Raw genomic sequence first — 18,396 nt, forward strand, 5'->3', positions numbered from 1 at the left:
TCCACAGGAGACTCTCGGGGTCACGTCTTTCTCTGCCCAGCCCTGGCTTCCTGGTGCTGTGTTCATGTCTGATTTTGGATCCCTGAGACCTTTTTCTCCTACCTTTCTTCTGAAAGGATAGCAGTCATTTTGTGACCTTGCTCAGGAAATTTTCAGCTGGGTTTTCCCTTTGTATTTTATTTGATGTTTTTCACCAGGGAGGAAAACTCCTGCTACCATGTGAGTTGTGCTGGGGGGGACTTGCCAGAAAAGAGCTGCCTGCAGGGGGATTTCTCGCTACCGCATGCAGGGTTTCCCTACTTTGGAAGCCTCGTGGCTGGAGTTTTAAAGGCCAAAGTTCCCCCAAATTTTCTGAACGCTGAATGATTGAAAACACCTATTTTTTTTTTCTCTTTTTACCCAAGCGCCTTTTTTCCCAATAAAGGGCTTGGGTAACGACAAGAAACTAAAACTGAAACCACAACTCTGCTCTAAAATAAGAGACTCAGAGACACCCAGGAAGGGCCTGCCTTTGAGACTTGTCACTCCCTGAGATCCATCGTGGCACCAAATGTTTGCCGAGCTCCGCCCTGGGAGGGAGGCCTGCAGCCTGGGAACTGGGAGACCTGGGTCCCAGTGGAGAGGCCTCACCATGTAGTGAGTCTCTCTCGATTCAGTTCTCACAGTGAGTTGAGGGCCAAGCCAGCCATTCTTCAGCCTCACCGGGTGGGTACCAGAATCACCTGAGATGTTAGGAGGGTGGGGAAAGAGGGAGGTGTTGGTCAAAGGGGACAAAGTTATTTACGTAGAATGAGTAAGTCCCAGAGATCTAATGCACAGCATGGTGACTGTACCTAAGTATGCTGTATTAGATACTTCAGATTGGCTAAGAGAGTTGATTTTTTTAATTTTAGTAATTTTTTAAATTTATGCATAATAACTGTACATATTTATGGGGTACAGAATGATATTTGAATACATGTATACTCTGTGTAATAATCAAATCAGAGTAATTACCATATTCATCATGGAAAGCATTTATCATTTCTTTGTGTTGGGAACATCCAGAATCCTCTCTTCTATTTAAAAATATACAATAAATTATTGACTCTAGTCACCCTAAAGGGCTACAGAACATTAGCACTTAGTCCTCCTATCTAGCTTTAATTTGGTATCCATTAACCAACCTCTCTCCATCCACCTTCCACCCTGCCCTTCCCAGCCTATTATAACCACGATTCTGTCTACTTCTGTGAGCTCAACTTTTTTAGCTCCCACCTATGGGTGAGAAAATATAGTATTTCTCTTTCTGTGCCTGACTTATTTCACTTAACATAACATCCTCCAGGCTCATCCATGTTGTTGTGAATGACAAGATTTTATTCTTTTTCATGGCTAAATAGCACTCCATCTGTTGATGGGCACTTCGGTTGATTTCCTGTTTTGGCTATTGTGAGTAGTGCTGCAATCAATGTGGACGTGCAGATATCTCTTCGACATAATGATTTAATTTCCTCTGGAAAAAATCCCTAGTAGTGGGATTGCTAGATCATATGGTAGTTCTAGTTCTATTTGTAGTTTTTTTGAGGAATCTCCATACGGTTCTCCGTAATGGTTATACTAATTTACATTCCCACCAATAGCGTTTAGGAGTTCTCTTTTCTCAACATCCTCACCAGCATTTGTTATTTTTTGTCTTTTTGATAATAGCCATTCTAACTGGGTGAGATGCTATCTCATTGTAGTTTTGATTCATATTTCCCTTATGATTAGTGATATCGAGCATATTTTCATTTATCTGTTGGCCATTTCTATGTCTTCTTTGTTTTTCTGAGACGGAGTCTCACTCTGTTGCCCAGGCTGGAATGCAGTGGCATGATCTCGGCTCACTGCAACCTTTGCCTCCTGGGTTCCAATGATTCTCGTGCCTCGGCCATTAGAGTAGCTAGGATTACAGGTGCACCACCGTGCCCAGCTAATTTTTGAATTTTTAATAGGGGCTTTCCCCATGTTGGCCCTGCTGGTCTTGAACTCCTGTCCTCAAGTCATCCATCCACCTTGGCCTTCCAAAGTGCTGGGATTATAGGTGTGAGCCACCACGCCTGGTTATATGTCTTCTTTTGAGAAATGTCCTTTCAGATACTTTGCTCATTAAAAAAAAATTATTATTATTTACCATTGAGTTGTTTGAGTTCCTCATGTATCCTGGATATCAGTCCCTTGTTGGATGAACGGTTTTCACATATTTTCTCCCATTCTACAGGTTGCCTGGTCCACTCTGTCAGTTGTTTCCTTTGCTGTGCAGAAGCTTATAGCTTGATACAATCCCATTTGTCATTGGGAGGTCAAGACAGGAGGATTGCTTGAAGCCAGGAGTTCAAGATAAGCCTGGGCAACATAGTGAGATGCTGTCTCTATTTTTTTTTTAATCCCATGTGCCTATTTTTGCTTCTGTTACCTGTGTTTTTGAAGTCTTACCTGCAAAATATTTGCCCAGACCAATGTCCTGAAGGATTTACCCTGCTTTCTTCTAGTAGTTTTATAGTTTTGAATCTCACATTTTAGTCCTTATTCTGAGTTGACTTCATGTATAGTGAGAGATAGGGATCTAGTTTCATTCTTCTGCATATGGTTATTCAGATTTTTCAGCACCATTTATTGAAAACACTGTCTTTTTCCCAATGTATGTTCTTGGCATCTTTGTTGAAAATCAGTTAGCTATAAATATGTGGATGTATTTCTGGGTTCTCACTTCTGTTTCATTTGTCTGTATGTCTGTTTTTATATCAGTACCATGCTATTTTGGTTACTTTAGCTTTGTAGTATTTTTGAAATCAGGTAGTGTGATGCCTCCAGCTTTGCTCTTTTTGCTCAGAATTGCTTTGGCTATTTGGGGTCTTTTTTGATTCTACATGAACTTTAAGATTGTCTTTTCTATCATATTTCTGTGAAGAATATCATTGGTCTTTTGATGGGGGTTGCATGGAATTCATAGAGCACTTTAGGTAGTATGGTCATTTTAACAATATTAATTCTTCCAATCCATGAACATGGAACATTTTTCCATTTTGTGTGTGTGTCCTCTTCTAATTCTTCCCACCCCCCCACTCTCCCAACACACACCGAGATGGAGTCTTGTTCTGTCACCCAAGCTGGAGTGCTGTGGTGCAATCTTGGCTCACTGCAACTTCTGCCTCCTGGTTCAAGCAATTCTTCTGTCTCAGCCTCCCAAGTATCTGGGATTACAGGCGCGTGCCACCAGGCCTGGATAATTTTTGTATTTTTAGTAGAGACGGGGTGTCACCACGTTGGCCAGGCTGGTCTCGAAATGGCTGGTCTCGAGCTCCTGACCTCATGATCTGCCCACCTCGACCTCCCAAAGTGCTGGGATTACAGGTGTGAGCCACCGCGCCTGGCCTCCTCTATTTCTTTCATCAGTGTTTTATAGTTTCCATCATAAAGGTCTTTCTTGGTTAAAAAATATCCTCTCTTATTAAATTTATTCCCAGTTATTTTATTATGATTTTTGTAGTTATTATAAATGAGATTGTTTAGTTTTGTTTTAGATAAGGTCTCACTCTGTTGCCCAGGCTGGAGTACATTGGCACCATCATAGCTCACTGCAGTCTTGACCTCCTGGGCTCAACTGATCCTCCCACCTCAACCTTCTGAGTAGCTGGGGCCACAGGTGTGCATCACCACACCTGGCTAATTTTTTTTTTTTTTTTTTTTTGAGACAGAGTTTCACTCCTGTTGCCCAGGCTGGAGTGCAATGGTGTGATCTCGGCTCACCACAACCTTCGCCTCCCAGGTTCAAGCGATTCTCCTGCCTCAGCCTCCCGAGTAGCTGGGATTACAGGCATGAGCCACCATGCTCAGCTAATTTTTTGTATTTTTAGTAGAGACAGGGTTTCTCCATGTTGGTCAGGCTGATCTCGAACTCCCGACCTCAGGTGATCCTCCTGCCTCGGCCTCCCAAAGTGCTGGGATTACAGGCATGAGCCACCATGACCGGCCCAACACCTGGCAAATTTTTAAATGTTTTGTAGAAACATGGTCTCCCTATTTGTGCAGGCTGGTCTCAAACTCCTGGACTCAAGCAATCCTCCTGCCTCAGCCTTGCAAAATGTTGGGATGATAGGCATGAGCCACTGTGTCCAGCCAAGATTACTTTTTCTATTTCTTTTTTAGCTAGTTGGTTATAAGTATACAGAACTGGTTTTTATATGTTGATTTTATATCCTGCAACTTTATCAAATTTGTTTATCAACTCTAAACAATTTTTGGTGGAGTCTTTAGGTGTTTCTTTATATAAAATCATGTCATCTGCAAAGAGGAACAATTTGACTTCCTCTTTTCCAACTTGAATGCCTTTCATTTCTTTCTCTTGCCTAATTGCACTGATTAGGGCTTCCTAGAGAATAGATCTTAAGTGTTTTCACTACAAACACAAGAAAAGGTAACTGTGTGGAGATGAATATGCTAATTAGCTTGACTATAATAATCAACTTGCTATACAGCTCAAATATATACAATTTCAGTTAAAAATATTTTATAAAGAATCACCTGAGATGTTATGGAGAAATACAGATGGCTAGGCCCCAACCCCATGGTCTCCATGCACTAGGTCAGGTTAAGGCTTAGAGATATTTACACTATATATTCCAGCGATGCCAACATGCATGTAAACAGGGTGAAGAACCCAGGGACCAAGCGCTGTCTGAGGTTGTTTCTCATCTAACAGCAACGTTTTACCATTAGAACCCAGAGCCCCAGAGGACCTTACTCTGGGGGTGTCTATGGAATGAGGCCTCCTTCTTAGGTAGGTCTGTACTCTGAATTATAGCCAGAATCTTCATCACTGCAGGGCGTAGCGGTAAAGAGCCCATACCTGTAGCCCCTTCTGACTCCACTCAAATCACAGTTCTGCTCTCGACTTGCTGTGTGGCCTTTGGGAAGTTACTCTGCTCAACCTCAGAGACCTCATCCATGAGACAGGGGGTAATGGTACCTAGCTTTTGGGTTTTTCTTAGGATGGACTGGGCTCATTGTGCATGGAAAGTGCTAGCCCAGGGTTGGGCTACGGAAGCACTCTGTTACCTGCTGCTGTTTCTCAGAAGTGAGCCCTTTGGCATGGAGAGCTGGAGGAAGAGGACGAATGCTCAAGGTCTCAGGGCTGGAGAGGAAATCATGATCATGGGGTGGCAAAGGACCTCAAGGCACTGCCAGACACTCTGGGCTCTTGGAGAACTGTTCAGAGTTGGCGATAACTTTCTGTAATCCTAGGCATCTCTTCTCTTGTCACATTTCATTGAGATATCTGTCTATCCTACTTAACCCAAGCCTGATTTTGGATAGGATCCAGAAATCTAGGTGAATTTCAGGGGTCTGGTTGCTTCCTCATCTAGCTTGGTGGTAAGAAGCTCAGCCCCTCTCTGTGGGCCATGTGGAGAGTACAGAAAATAAAACTGTATCAGGGCCGGGCGTGATGGCCCATGCCTGTAATCCCAGCACTTTGAGAGGCTGAGGTGGGCTGATCACTTGAGGCCAGGAGTTCAAGACCAGCCTGGCCAACATGGTGAAACCTCCTCTCTACTAAAAATACAAAAAGTAGCTGGGTATGGGGGCGGGCACCTATAATCCCAGCTACTTGGGAGGCTGAGGCATGAGAATCACTTGAACCCGGGAGGCAGAGTTTGCAGTGAGCCAAGATCATGTCACTGCACTCCAGCCTGGGTGACAAAGTGAGATTCCGTCTCAAAAAAAAAAAAAAAAAAAAGACAGTATCTGAGGAGGAGCTAGAGATTGATGCATAGGAGAGAGGTCCAGTTTTTATCCTTGTGCAATAGACTTTACACATTTCTAAAATATATTTAACCAAAGTAACAATATTATAACTGATGTAACTTAAGATCTTTAACTGCATGCAGTTCTAAATGTGGATTGTGTTTTTATGTAGTTCTAATCAGTATGTAAATTTCATTCTCTGTCACTTAACATTTTTATATAAATCTTTTCATGCACTACTCATATTTTTATCATAGTTTTTCATTATTGCTAGTGCTCCGACTTCCCCCTGAGCATTTTGTTTTGATTCTCATTATTTCACTACTATAAATAGTACAGCTAGGAACATCTTTGTGCAAATGCTTCACACCCCTCGCCTTGGATAGATGCGGTATGTTTCCCAACGTTGGGTAGCAAGATCAACACATGTGAGTTATTTTGTATTTAACTTCCTTGCTTCAGAAAGCCAGTTCTGAGTAATTGGCAATTGTACTAGTTCATTTCAAGTCCATGAACATAAGTTTTTCTTTTTTTTCCCTAGGTAACTTGGCTTGTTTAATAGGTTTATGGTGGTTCCTTAAAGTTGTTTTTATTAGCATTTTCAACTGCTGAGGGCTTTTCCGTCTATTTTTAATTTTCTCAAGTCTTTTCACACACAGGTGGCATCCTGTTTGCTTGAAGGGGCATTAAAATTGCTGTTTTATCCAATTTGCATTAAAATGAAAACTAAATACATCTACAGATTGGGGCTCGGTCATGTTGAATGGTTTTGAGGTCTGTTTACATAAAGCAAATGTTTGGCGTATACTAGGTTTGCAAAGAGTGGCAGACTAGGGGGTTGGCAGGTGAAGCTTGTTCAAGAGGATGGTTTTGTTGGTTTTAAGGTGGTGAGAGATGGTGGGCTACATCTGTACAGTTAGACTTGGGTTTATACTTTCTAGTTAAAAAAAGTACCTGAGGTTTTTTTTTTTTTTTAATCACCTACTTTTTTTTCTGTTTATTACATGTATCATAAAATATACCTTAATCAAGTCCTACATATCCATGACTATATACATATTAACATGTCAAAAGTCTGCATTCCTTTCCATACATGTATGAGGAATTTGTGTTTGAGCAGAATTCTGGGGGCTACATCAGAAAAGCAGGTTCATCTGGGCTGTACTCTTTGGCACAGAAATAAGCTTGATGTGTGGAGACCAAGCTCAGATCAGGGGTGGAGGGAAGGTTGGGGGTCACTCACTGCTGGGATGTAGGCTGTGGACTGTGTTTGTTGGGGTACAGTGGGAAATCTGAGCTCTGGTCTTATCTCTGCCACTGAAGAAAGGGGACCCCAGGCAAGCTGCTCAGTCAGTCGCTTTTCCTCATCCTCAAAATTGGAGAGCAGCCTGCCTTGGGAGATATCAGTGAGGTAGCAAGGGTGCAAATGCTATGAAGGGAGATTCAGCATGTGATATGCAAATGTGAAGCTCCTCTTCCTCTGGCTGTTACATTTCTTCTTAACGTTGATTTGGATGAAGGAGTCAGATCCATCTTTCACGGGACAGTCCTACAACCGTTCAAAACCAGCAATCCATCCTGCGTTCCCATGACTCACTCTCTCTTTGGTTTTAGGGGTCTGCACCATGTGATAGGGCTTTGTTGAATGCCCTTGCCCTAGAAGACGGCCTCTTAAACCCCAGGCCCTCAGCTTTCTCTGCTGAGGTGGGATCGTGTGTGCAGAGCCCAGAGGGAAATCACCATAGTTTCTTAGGGGTTTTCTGGTAATCCCAACACTACATTAACTTTTTTTGGCAGCCACATCATAGTGACTAACAGTGAATTTACAGTTAGCCTAAATCCTATTTTTTAATCCATCCACTGCTAAACCACATCTTTCTCATCCTAGACTGGGGAAGGCTTTTTTTTTTTTTAAATCTACATGAAGAATGGCTCATTTATCCCACTTCACAAGTTGCATTTTGTTAAACTTGGCATGACTTACCAGCCTGTGAGGATTTCAAGAACTTTTTTTGATCCTCTGTTAAAGCCATAATCTCTCCCAATGCTATGCTCAACTTGATGCTTCTTGTTTAATAACCACAAGCTCCTTCATACCCAATTAAAAGGCGTGAACAGGAACAATTAAAACAACAGTCTGCCATCCAGGTTAATGCAGACATTTGATTAGCAGTCTTTAGAAGAAACCATTTGACCAACTAGGAATTCACCTGCTGTCATCTGACCTCCTTGTTAACCTCTCAAGAAAATGAGGAACAACTCAGACAAATTGAAGCATTGATTCATCATGGTACCAAATTTCTCCGCTCAGCAACCAACTTTGTGACCCACTCAGAGGGGGACATGAGATTTGCAGGAGTTGGAGGTTGAGAGGGAAGGAAAAAGCTGAGATCATGATTTGAAGAGGAGAAGTTGGAGGATAACTTGGTTTGGGGTTAAAGAGGACAAAGAGTGTGGTTTTGAAAATAACAACTTTCAGAGGACTGGAGAGTAAGAGAAAAGAAGCTCTTGGGAGGAAGGGGCACATGGTAAGATGCTATGCCCCCATGCACCTTGTACATTGTTATCTTGAAGTGCTGGGTGGTGCCACCACTACAGGCAACAAGTGGGACATCAACTGTCAGAGGTGGCTTGAGGCCAGGGACCCTGAGATCTGCCCTTTTTGCCCAGTCTGTCGCTGTTCAGACAGTGGTGTGCTGGAACCAACTCTCACAAGCCAATGGCGTCCATTTCTCCCCAACTCCCCTTTCAGTGCCATCATGCTGGTGGCTTGGAATCAGCCATAATGAAAGTATTTACACCAGAGAAATTGGCAAGTGCTACAAATCAAGGCATCCTTCTCTCAGATTGCCAGTGGCCACACACACACCAGGCACTTATTCTCGCTGCCCCTGTGGCCTCCCAGCTCACACCTGTGCTGTATCCTTGTGCCAGATTTATATTTTTAAAATGAAAATCTGCTTTTCCATGGATGATGTTCAAAAATTTCTTAGCAGATTGCCACCTTCTGGTCTCATTTCCCAATGACCCCTCACCCACCCTCTTCACCAGCCCTACAGGCAGCATGTCATGGGGTTTCCTGATCTTTCTGGGTCACTTTTTCCTAAGATCCTGAGGCCCAGTAGGCAGGTTCTCTTCTGTGATCATCTGGTCCCATGCTTAGAGTTCTGTTAGAGACCGTAGCAGGCTGTGGCTGTTTTTGTGTGTTTTGTTCCGTTTTATCTTTTTTCTTTTTACTGGATTATGATCTAATAGATGGGGACCTTCTTCCCTCTTCTGTTTATCTTCATAGCTCCAGGTCTGCTATGGTTCCTGAAACACAGGAAGGCAGAGAGAGGAGGGAAGGAAGGAAAGAAGAAAGGAGGGAGGGAGGGAAGGAAGGAAAGAAGGAAGGAAGACAGGAGGGAAGACAGGAAGACACTCCAGCCAAAAGGCATTCATGACCTGGCAAGTAAGGAGCACAATGAGTATAATTTTTGAAGAACTAAGAGAAGAATGGAGCCCAGAAGTCAAATAGGAGATAAGAAAAATCTGGCTAGCTGCAGGGATCAAAGGCTTTGAGGGGAGGAGAGGTTCCCTTAGCAAGAAAGCCCAGGGTAATGCATCCCTGTTGCTCCCCTCATGCCCCGCAAGACCCCCCCAAGCCAGCTGGCCTCTGAGCTGGCAGGAGCTGGCAACAGGGGGACTCCCAGTGGGTAATGGGTGCAGGGGTGGGGAGCTGAAAACGTGGTAAAGTCTCAACAAATGCATTTTGTATTACATTCAATTATAGCTGGCAATAATCACAACCTTTCTGGTTCTTTCCTCCGCAAGGTAATGGGGAGAAAGGCTTGGAGAGGAGGGAGGTGATTTAGCAAATGCTGGACTGGAGGGCCCTGGAGCAGGCAGAATGCTGGCCCTGCGGGAACTGAGGGCTGAGAGGGCTCTGGTTGGGGAGGGGGCACTGTGAGGAGCCAGCAGGGCACAGCCTTGCCCAGAAACCTAGGACCAGCTCCCTGAGACTGCAGGGTCATTGCCAATTAGTTAAGTGGCTGCACTCAGCAGGCCTTTGGGATAGGAAAGGGCTGCGTTCTCCATCTTGTTGATGTGGAAACAGCAAGGGGAAGTGATTCAGAGGCAGAGTGGAAATAAAGTGTGTGTCTCGTGACATTGTGACTTCTGCTAGATCCAAAGGGCTGCACTTGACTGTCTCCTGGGAAGCTTCCTTCCACGGACAGGCACCTGTGGTGCTTTCGGGACAGGCAATGGGGCTGTGCAGGAGCAGAGGAGAGGGAGGCATGATCTGTGGAGGTGGGGCAGGTGCATGGAGGAAGGCAGGGCTGGGTGAAAAGGCAGCCTCAGTGCACGGAGCACTGGAGGTAGAAGGGGCTGCCACAGCCACCTGATCCTGCACTTAGGAGGTCAGTTTAGATTTTTTAAAAGTAAGGTTTAAAGGCCAGGCATGGTGGCTCATACCTATAATCCCAGCACTTTGGGAGGTTGAGGAGGAAGGATCACTTGAGGCCGGGAGTTCAAGACCAGCCTGGGCAACATAGAGAAACCCTATCTCTATACAAAATAAAAATAAAAAATTGAACTAGGCATGGTGGCATGTACCTGTAGTCCCAGCTACTTGGGAGGCCAAGGCAGGAGGATCACCTGAGTCCAGGAGTTTGAGGCTGTAGTAAGATATGATCACATCCCTGAACTCCAGCCTGAACAACAGAGCAAGCCCCTATCTCTAAAAAATAATAATAATTAAAATTAAATTTCAGAATTAAAAAGTGGGTCTTAGTATTATGTTTCTAATTCTCTCTTCTTCCAAGTCACAGACACTTAAAAAATGTATGTGCCAAAGAGTTTGCAGAAGTAATGGAAGTAACCTCTGATACTCCAGAAAATTCTGCAGGATAAGTAATAGTGACCTCATGCCCCAATGGAGGAAACTGAGGCCTACAGAGATTATCTTGTCCAGATCACACAACGGGTCCATGGCAGAGACTTAAGGCTGCCATGTTGCCACACTCACATAATGGCCCAGTTGTATGGCTTACCAGCCCTGAAGAAAGTGGTTTAAATCCAGGTTTGAATGAGTTAAATGTACGCGCCTTCTCCCTGACATCATACGGCCTTTCTGACTAATGGTCCCCTTTCCACACTCTCTCAAATCAGGAACAGAACCTTTTTTTTTTTTTTCTTGAGGTGAAGTTTCGCTCTTTTCCCCCAGTCTGGAGTGCAATGGTGCAATCTCGGTTCGGTGCAATCTCGGCTCACTGCAAGCTCCGTCTCCCAGGTTCAAGGGATTCTTTTGCCTCAGCCTCCCGAGTAGCTGGGATTACAGGCATGCGCCACCACACCCAACTAATTTTTGTATTTTTAGTAGAGAAGGGGTTTCACCATGTTGATCAGGCTGATCTCGAACTCCTGACTTCAAGTGATCTGCCCACCTCAGCCTCCCAAAATGCTAGGAATACAGTCGTGAGCCACTGCACCCGGCCAGGAACAGAACTTTCAGTCCTCAAGACCATGCATTTTATGTTTGGGACTCTCAGCATCCCCTCTGGTGTCTGCCTCCCCAAGAGGCTAAGCTGTTTACTGAACACAACATGTGTAACATTACCCTACAATGTCTTCAAAGGCAAGAGTTAAGTTTTCCTGTGATATTTATTCCTGTAACCCTAGCATCTCCCCTGTGCCAGGGGCACAGTACTAGGTGCAGTTACAACCTGGTGCATCTGGAGGGGATGTAAATGCTGCTTCAGTTCCCCCTCCTGCAGTCAGGTCAATGTCTTGCCATTCAGGAAGAGCATAATTTATTTTCTTCCTGAAGATCTTAAGAACTCAGAGATGTCCATCCTCCTGTAGTACCCTTTGCAGACTTTGGCCAAGAAGTTCTTACAGACAATCAGAACTTTTCCTGTTTTAATTTGAGCCCATTTCTTGTGTTTGTTATTCTTTGACTTTGATTGTGGCAGATTTGGGGGCCAGGAGGCAAACCGAAGCCCAGGATGGCTCAGAGCCAGGGTTTTCACTGGTGCCACGGGATGTAGTCTCCTCTGACTCTGCTCCAACGGTCTGGGGCAGACCAGGAAGCAGGGAGGACAGAATGCCAGGGCTTGGAGAGCCAGGAAGGTCTGGAGAAAGGGGCAGAGTTTTTGGCTCATGAGTTGAGCATCAGAGGATTTTGTGATCATTAAAGGCCAGAGATAGACTATTGACGAGTAGTTCAAATAATCAGACGATATTTAGAGGCGTGAACAAGTTCTGTCATCAAGAAGAAGAGCTGGAGTCAGCAGATTGTTCTCATCTCTTCCCAACTCAGCATTCAGTGGTGATGTGCATTGGTACCTGAAGGTCAGTCATGGTGGGAATTTTTACACTACGGAAATTGGCAAGTTCTACAAAGCGAGCTTTTTTTTTTTTTTTTTTTTCTGGAGCACTACTGACAGGAGGAGCAAGATACAGGGAATACAGGTCATCAGACAAGATTTTGGAAAAAAGGCAAGTGAAAATAGTCATGATGATAGAGCCTTTCACTGGTGTCCCGCTTTATTGCTTACGAGGAACTCTCACTTATGTTTTCTCACTTCATCTTCACCACCCTTCTATGAGGAAAACAGGGTAGGCAGCATTACCCTACTTTATAGGGGAGGAAAATGAGGCTGGGATAGGTAAAGTTACTTGCACAAGATTTTAGAGCCAGTCAGAAAATGAGCTGGGAGCAGAACACAGGCAGGGTGAGCGCAAGGGAAGATGGCATGGAATTGAGAGCTATGTTCTCTCAAGAACCTGAAGAGGGGTGGCAGATGCCTTCCTTTCATGGAATCGTTCATTTACTTTGCTTCAAAGAGTTCTGAGTGTTCATTACAGATCTGTGTCTACAGCTCAGAGTTTTGGGTGCACTTGAGGAAGTTGCCATGTGTCAATAGAGACATGGGCACCACCTTCCTGGGCCTGAGGCTTTTGATCAAACCTATATTCTAGTGTTGAGTCTGTCTAGGACCTCTCAAGACAAAGTCCTGGCAGAAGAAGGGTGATTATCTCTAAGCCAGGAGAGGTTCTGGATTCTTCACTGACTGGGAATATTCGATGCTAATTGTCATCTTTATCTTTCATGGAGTTTGTGCTGCCCTTAGGGGATTTCACCTTCTTCCAAGGCAGCTGGGGAAGTGGGAGAAATTGTGGGTTTTGATTAAAACCTGGTTTGGGATCTAAGTTTGCTACTTAGCAGGCATGAATCCTTGACCAAATGGCTTAGACCTTTTTGAGTGTGTCACCATCTGTAAAATGGCCATCTTCACTCCTGCCCACCTCCCAGGATTGGGCAGCAGATTGTTGTGCAAAGAACTTGTGTTTCTGTATAGATTTTTAAATTGTAATTACTTTTGGAATGAGCATCCACAGCAGACGTTTCTGCTGCAAAGGGCTAAAGGGAGAACTGAGGAATTTGCATCAGGCTGAAGGTAGAGGTAGATTCTGGGTGACAGAAATGACTGCTGAAATATTTCTCCTTGAGCTATGTTGGTGACTGCAGTTAGTGGCTCTTGAATCAGGGGCCAAGGGAGAGTGATGAAGATAAGACACCAGAGTCCACCAAGCACGCTGATGATGTGTCTGGGTGGGCTGCATTGGGTCTGATGTACAGTGTGAATCTTTCTCTTTGGTCAGGACCGTTATGGGAGTTGGCTCCTGAGTGGGCTAGACCCTGCCCAGCCAGGCTGCGGAATGGGAGGACAACTATCAGGGTGTGGTTTCTCATTGCTACATTTTTTTCTTAATAGACTATTTTTAGAGAAGTTTTTGTTTCACAGCAAAATTGAGCCGAAAGTGCAGAGTGTTCCCACATGCACCCTGCCCTGACACAAGCACCGCTTCCCCCACTATCAACATCCCTCACCCCCCAGAGTGGCGCATTTGTCACAGTCCATGAACCTGCATGGACACATCATGATCGCCAAAGATGTCCAGGGGCCTCAGGGCCATAGGCTCACTAGATACAGTATATCCTGAAGCTGGGACCTGCTGTATGTGTGGTGCCTCCATAGCTGCATATACAGTCACCTGTCACTTAAGGGTAAGGCTGCATTCTCAGAAATGCATCATTAGGCAGTTGTGTGAACATCAGAGTACTTACAGAAACCCAGATGCTACAGTCTACTACACACCTGGACTATTGCTCCTACAGACCTGTACAGCAGATTACTGTACTGAATACTGCAGGTAATTATAACACAATTGAGGGTATAAATACCCTAGATCCCTCACTCTCTGGGTTGGGTACATTCTGTCCTGGTTCCTAGAGTTTCCAGCAGGATTAAATGGCAGTTGCCCAAGTGATCACTTACTTGATCACTCTTTTTGACTGTTTTCCCTTCCCTATCATCATTTCTCTGGTTTACTTACACAAACCTAGATGGTACAGCCTAGACTATATGGTATAGCACATGGCTCCTACAACCCTATACAGCAAGTTACTGTACTGAATGCTGTAGGCAATTGTAACACAATGGTAGGTATTTGTGTATCTAAACATAGGAAAGGTACAGTAAAAATACAGTGTAAAAGATAAAATTTGGTGCACCGGTCTAGGGCACTTACAGTGAATGGAGCTTGCAGAACCGAAAGTTGCTCTCGGAATCTGCGAGTGAGTGTGAGTGAATGTGATGGCACAGGACATTGCTATGCACTACTGTAGACTTTATAAACACGGTGTACTTAGGCTACACTAAATTTATTTTTTTAAACTGTATTTCTTTAGTAATAGATTAACCTTAGCTTACTGTAATGTTCTTACTTTATAAACTTTTTTTAAAGCTTGTTGATGCTTTTGTATAATACTTAGCTTAAAACACATGTGCATTGTACAACTGTACAAAAATATTTTCTTTCTTTATACCCTTATTCTATAAGCTTTCCATTTCTAAAGATTTTTATTTTTTATTTTTTTTACTTTTTAAACGTTTTTATTAAAAACAAAGACACAAACACACACATTAGCATAACCCTACACAAGATCAGGACCATCAGTATCACTGTCTTCCGCCTCCACATCTCGTCCCACTGGAAGCTCTTCAGGGGCAGTAACAGACATGGAGCTGTCATCACGTATGAGAGTAATGTCTTCTTCTGGATACCTCCTGAAGGACCTGGCTGAGGCTGTTTTACAGTTAACTTTTTTTTTTATAAGTAGAAGGAGTATACTCTAAAATAATGATAAAAACTATAGTAGAGGAAGTACATAAACCAGTCACATAATCTTTATTATCATTATCAAGTGTTATGTACCACCCATAATTGTATGTGCTAGACTTCTCTATTCCTGGCAGTGTGGCGGGTTTGTTTATACCAGTGTCATCACGAACACATGAGTCATGCGTTGTGCTCTGACCTTGCCACTGTTATGATGTCACTAGGTGAGAGGAATTTTTCAGCTCCATTCCACTCTTTGGGGACCACCATCTTATATGCGGTCCACCATTGCCTGAAACATGATTAGATATGCCATATTGTGCTGTGTGAGTATATTTGCCTGTTGTCTCTCTGACTAGAGTGTGTGCTCTTTAGGGAAAGGCATGCTTTTCTCATCTTCATACCTGTAGCAGGGCTGCCACTGTTCCCTCCTGTGTCCCCTGGGCCCTGCCATTTCAGTACAATCCTCTCTTCTACCCACCTGCTGCCAGCTCTGCACCTCTGTGCCTGAGGACTTTCTCAGCTCTCCCTTGTGCAGAACTGGCTGGATATGCTGGAACAATGACTGTAAGAGTGGTGTATAAATACCCCAGATCCCTCCCTCTCTGGGTGGGGTCCATTCTTTTCTGGCTCCTAGAGTTCCCAGCAGGATTAAACTGTGGTTGTGCAAGCGATAACTCACTTGATCACTCCTTTTAGCTGTTTTCCCCTCCCTGTCATCATTTCTCTGATGTTTCCTGGGGTTACCTCTCAAACGACTTCCCCCTGGATTCCTTGTTGAAGGTCAGGGGATCCGGGTTACATCTTCACTACATAGCAGAGTATTGACACACAGGACATGTCCAGCAGATGTTTGTTGGAAAATGGTATGGATACCTCTAGAATAGACAGATACTTCCAGAATATATATATATCTTTTAGATAAGAATATATATCTCTTAAAGCAGATTGCATATTCTTCTCTCCATAGGTCTCATGCCACATTTTGCTGCCCTTGTGGACTCTGAGCTTGGTGCTGCCTGTTGTCTGCCTGCCCCTGACCTGAAGGACATGCCCAGCTCCTTCTCTCATCCTTGCCTCTCTTTTGCATCTTCATAATACATATTCACTTTTTAAAAAAGGAATGGCTCTTTGAAGCTAATGGCTATCTAAATCTTTCTTTTCTATTGTCCAGCACAGTGTGAATAAATACATACAGGCTATGATTCCACTTTTCAAATGTGTGACTCCATGTTCGTGTTTTAACATTGTCAACTCCATCATTTTGCCCCCAACTCCTGGTCAAGGAATTTCCCTCCCTCTAAAATCACAGTCTCTTCTTAGAAAGGGGATATTTTTCTTTAAGAAGGGGTTTCAGGATAAGAGCTAAGCTCGTTCTAGAACAGTGGTTTCCAACCCAGGCCAAACGTTAGAAAAGTCCTGGGAAACGAATATGTCAATGCTCAGCCCAGACCAATTTGACAGCAGTGTCTGAGGATAGGGCTTGGTTTAGGGTTTCTGAAAGCTTCCCGAGTGATTATGTGGAGCTAAGGCCGACGCCACCCATCTAGAGCTAGAATATCCACTTCTTCCTTTGGGCATTCCCTGCTTTAGATCAGTGGGAGATAAACCCTACTCTACTGAGTTGTATTGGACCTAGAGGCCAGGACCAATGTTGCTGATTCAAGGTGAACTACAGATTCCTAGGATTCTTATCATCTACATCTGTGTCAACCCAGGCTGTCTGCAGAACTGGGCTGGGTTTTCTAGAGTCCCAGCTCAGCTCCTTCCCACGTGCAGCATGCCCTTCCCTGCGGGGCTGCTGGGCAGAGCGCTGTTCCTCTTGAATCCTCCTGCATGTGATCAGTGATGTCTACGTGATGAGCTCCTGTCGGACGGAAGCCTCCCACCCTGAAAGTTTTTGTTGGCAGCTGAGGATGGGGGTGGACAGCATCAGTTGACAGCCTGGCCCTCCACCTGGGCCCTTTCCTGCCTTCTCCATTCCCATTCCCTCGGGGCCACTTCTTCTCCAATCTGTTTCTTCTCAGATTTTCCGCCTTGTCCCTGTTCCTCTCCTGCTATTTTCTACTGTCTCGCTCTTTGCTTTTTCTGCTCAGCTGTGCCTTGGAACCAAGCTGTGACCGCCTTCTCTCACAGCTGCCTTTGCTAAGGGTGGGCCCCTTGCCTGGGTGCCAGGGTGGAGGGAGGAATGGGTCAGAGAGAGGGGCTTCCAGGAGACAGAGCTCATACCCCTGGGAGCCCCAAGTCTGGGTTTCATACCTGGATGCTTCTGCAACTTGCCCCTTTCTGCTGCATCTTTCCCAGTCAAGAGAGCCAGGTGCCTTGCAGGGGAGCTTTTGGGAATGGGAGAATATATAGCATTTGTGTCTGTCTTGGAGCTCGGTGGGTGCTGTCCCTGGGGGCATGAGGTATGTGGGCCTGTGTGGGGCTCTTTCAGGGCTGACCCTCTGCTGTCTCTGCAGGACTGCAATGTGCCGGTCTTAGCTGCTGCCTGAGAGGATGTCTGGGGTGTCCGAGCCCCTGAGCCGAATAAAGTTGGGCACGTTACGCCGGCCTGAAGGCCCTGCAGAGCCCATGGTGGTGGTACCAGTAGATGTGGAAAAGGAGGACGTGCGTATCCTCAAGGTCTGCTTCTATAGCAACAGCTTCAATCCTGGGAAGAACTTCAAACTGGTCAAATGCACTGTCCAGACGGAGATCCGGGTAAGTGTGAAGTGTCTGCTCTGTCCATCTGTCTGTCCCTCTGTCTTCTTCCTGGGCAGCTGAGCAGCTCTCCTGCAGCCTCGCAGCTCTCCCATATCCACCCCTGGGTGGAAGAGGTGAGGTGGCATCAGAGAGATGTGCTCAGCCTGCATCACCAGGCCTTCTCTCCAGATGTTCGCATACTACTTCTCTAGGAGCCTGGGAAACACATGTTGTAGCCTTTGCTTGAACCCCAGATAATTTGTTTGGCCTCTGATTCAATTCATTTCAACTTATTAAGTATTTATGATACTTGAAGCTCTGCAAGGGACTTAAAAGCTGCTATCCTCAAAGAGTTTACACTCTGATGAAATAGGAATTAGAGATACACAAGTGATTGCATTAAAAATAGAACAAAACTGGTATAAGCCTTGTGTGCTGAGCATGTACAGGAAGGCACTGGTGGGGCACTTAGAGGATGATAATGAAGTAGAGGTGCTTTGAGCCAGGTGGAGGGTTAACAGGTGCCCTGCCTGGCAACACGTCCTTTTGCTCACTCCTACCCAGAATCACAACATCTGTTTTGCAGGTCCAGGTACCCACCTTCATCAGGGCACCTGGACACCAGGATGCCAGTTCACCTTAACCAAATGTATATGAGATTGTCATCATAAGCAGAGCTCCAACATGCTGAACTAATTTCAGTCATCTACATTTATTGAACAATTACTGTGTGGAGCCTGGGCCAATCCCTCTACACACATTATTCCATTAAATCTT

At 44.7% G+C, this 18,396-nt stretch overlaps 1 protein-coding gene across 8 annotated transcripts in view; it reads left to right on the forward strand.

Annotated features, from left to right (window-relative positions):
- The window catches only part of PTK2B (protein tyrosine kinase 2 beta), a 148,496-nt gene that overhangs the window by 68,598 nt on the left and 61,502 nt on the right, over positions 1–18,396 (forward strand). For all 8 annotated transcript variants that reach the window (XM_055116382.2, XM_055116381.2, XM_008956236.7 and 5 more), the window contains one exon: positions 17,397–17,637. In XM_055116382.2, coding sequence (XP_054972357.1) covers positions 17,434–17,637 — 204 coding nt within the window. In that variant the 5' untranslated portion in view covers positions 17,397–17,433. The remainder of the gene's footprint in view (positions 1–17,396; positions 17,638–18,396) is intronic.

The sequence above is a fragment of the Pan paniscus genome, chromosome 7 (genome assembly GCF_029289425.2).
Source record: "Pan paniscus chromosome 7, NHGRI_mPanPan1-v2.0_pri, whole genome shotgun sequence".
Classification (NCBI taxonomy): domain Eukaryota; kingdom Metazoa; phylum Chordata; class Mammalia; order Primates; family Hominidae; genus Pan; species Pan paniscus.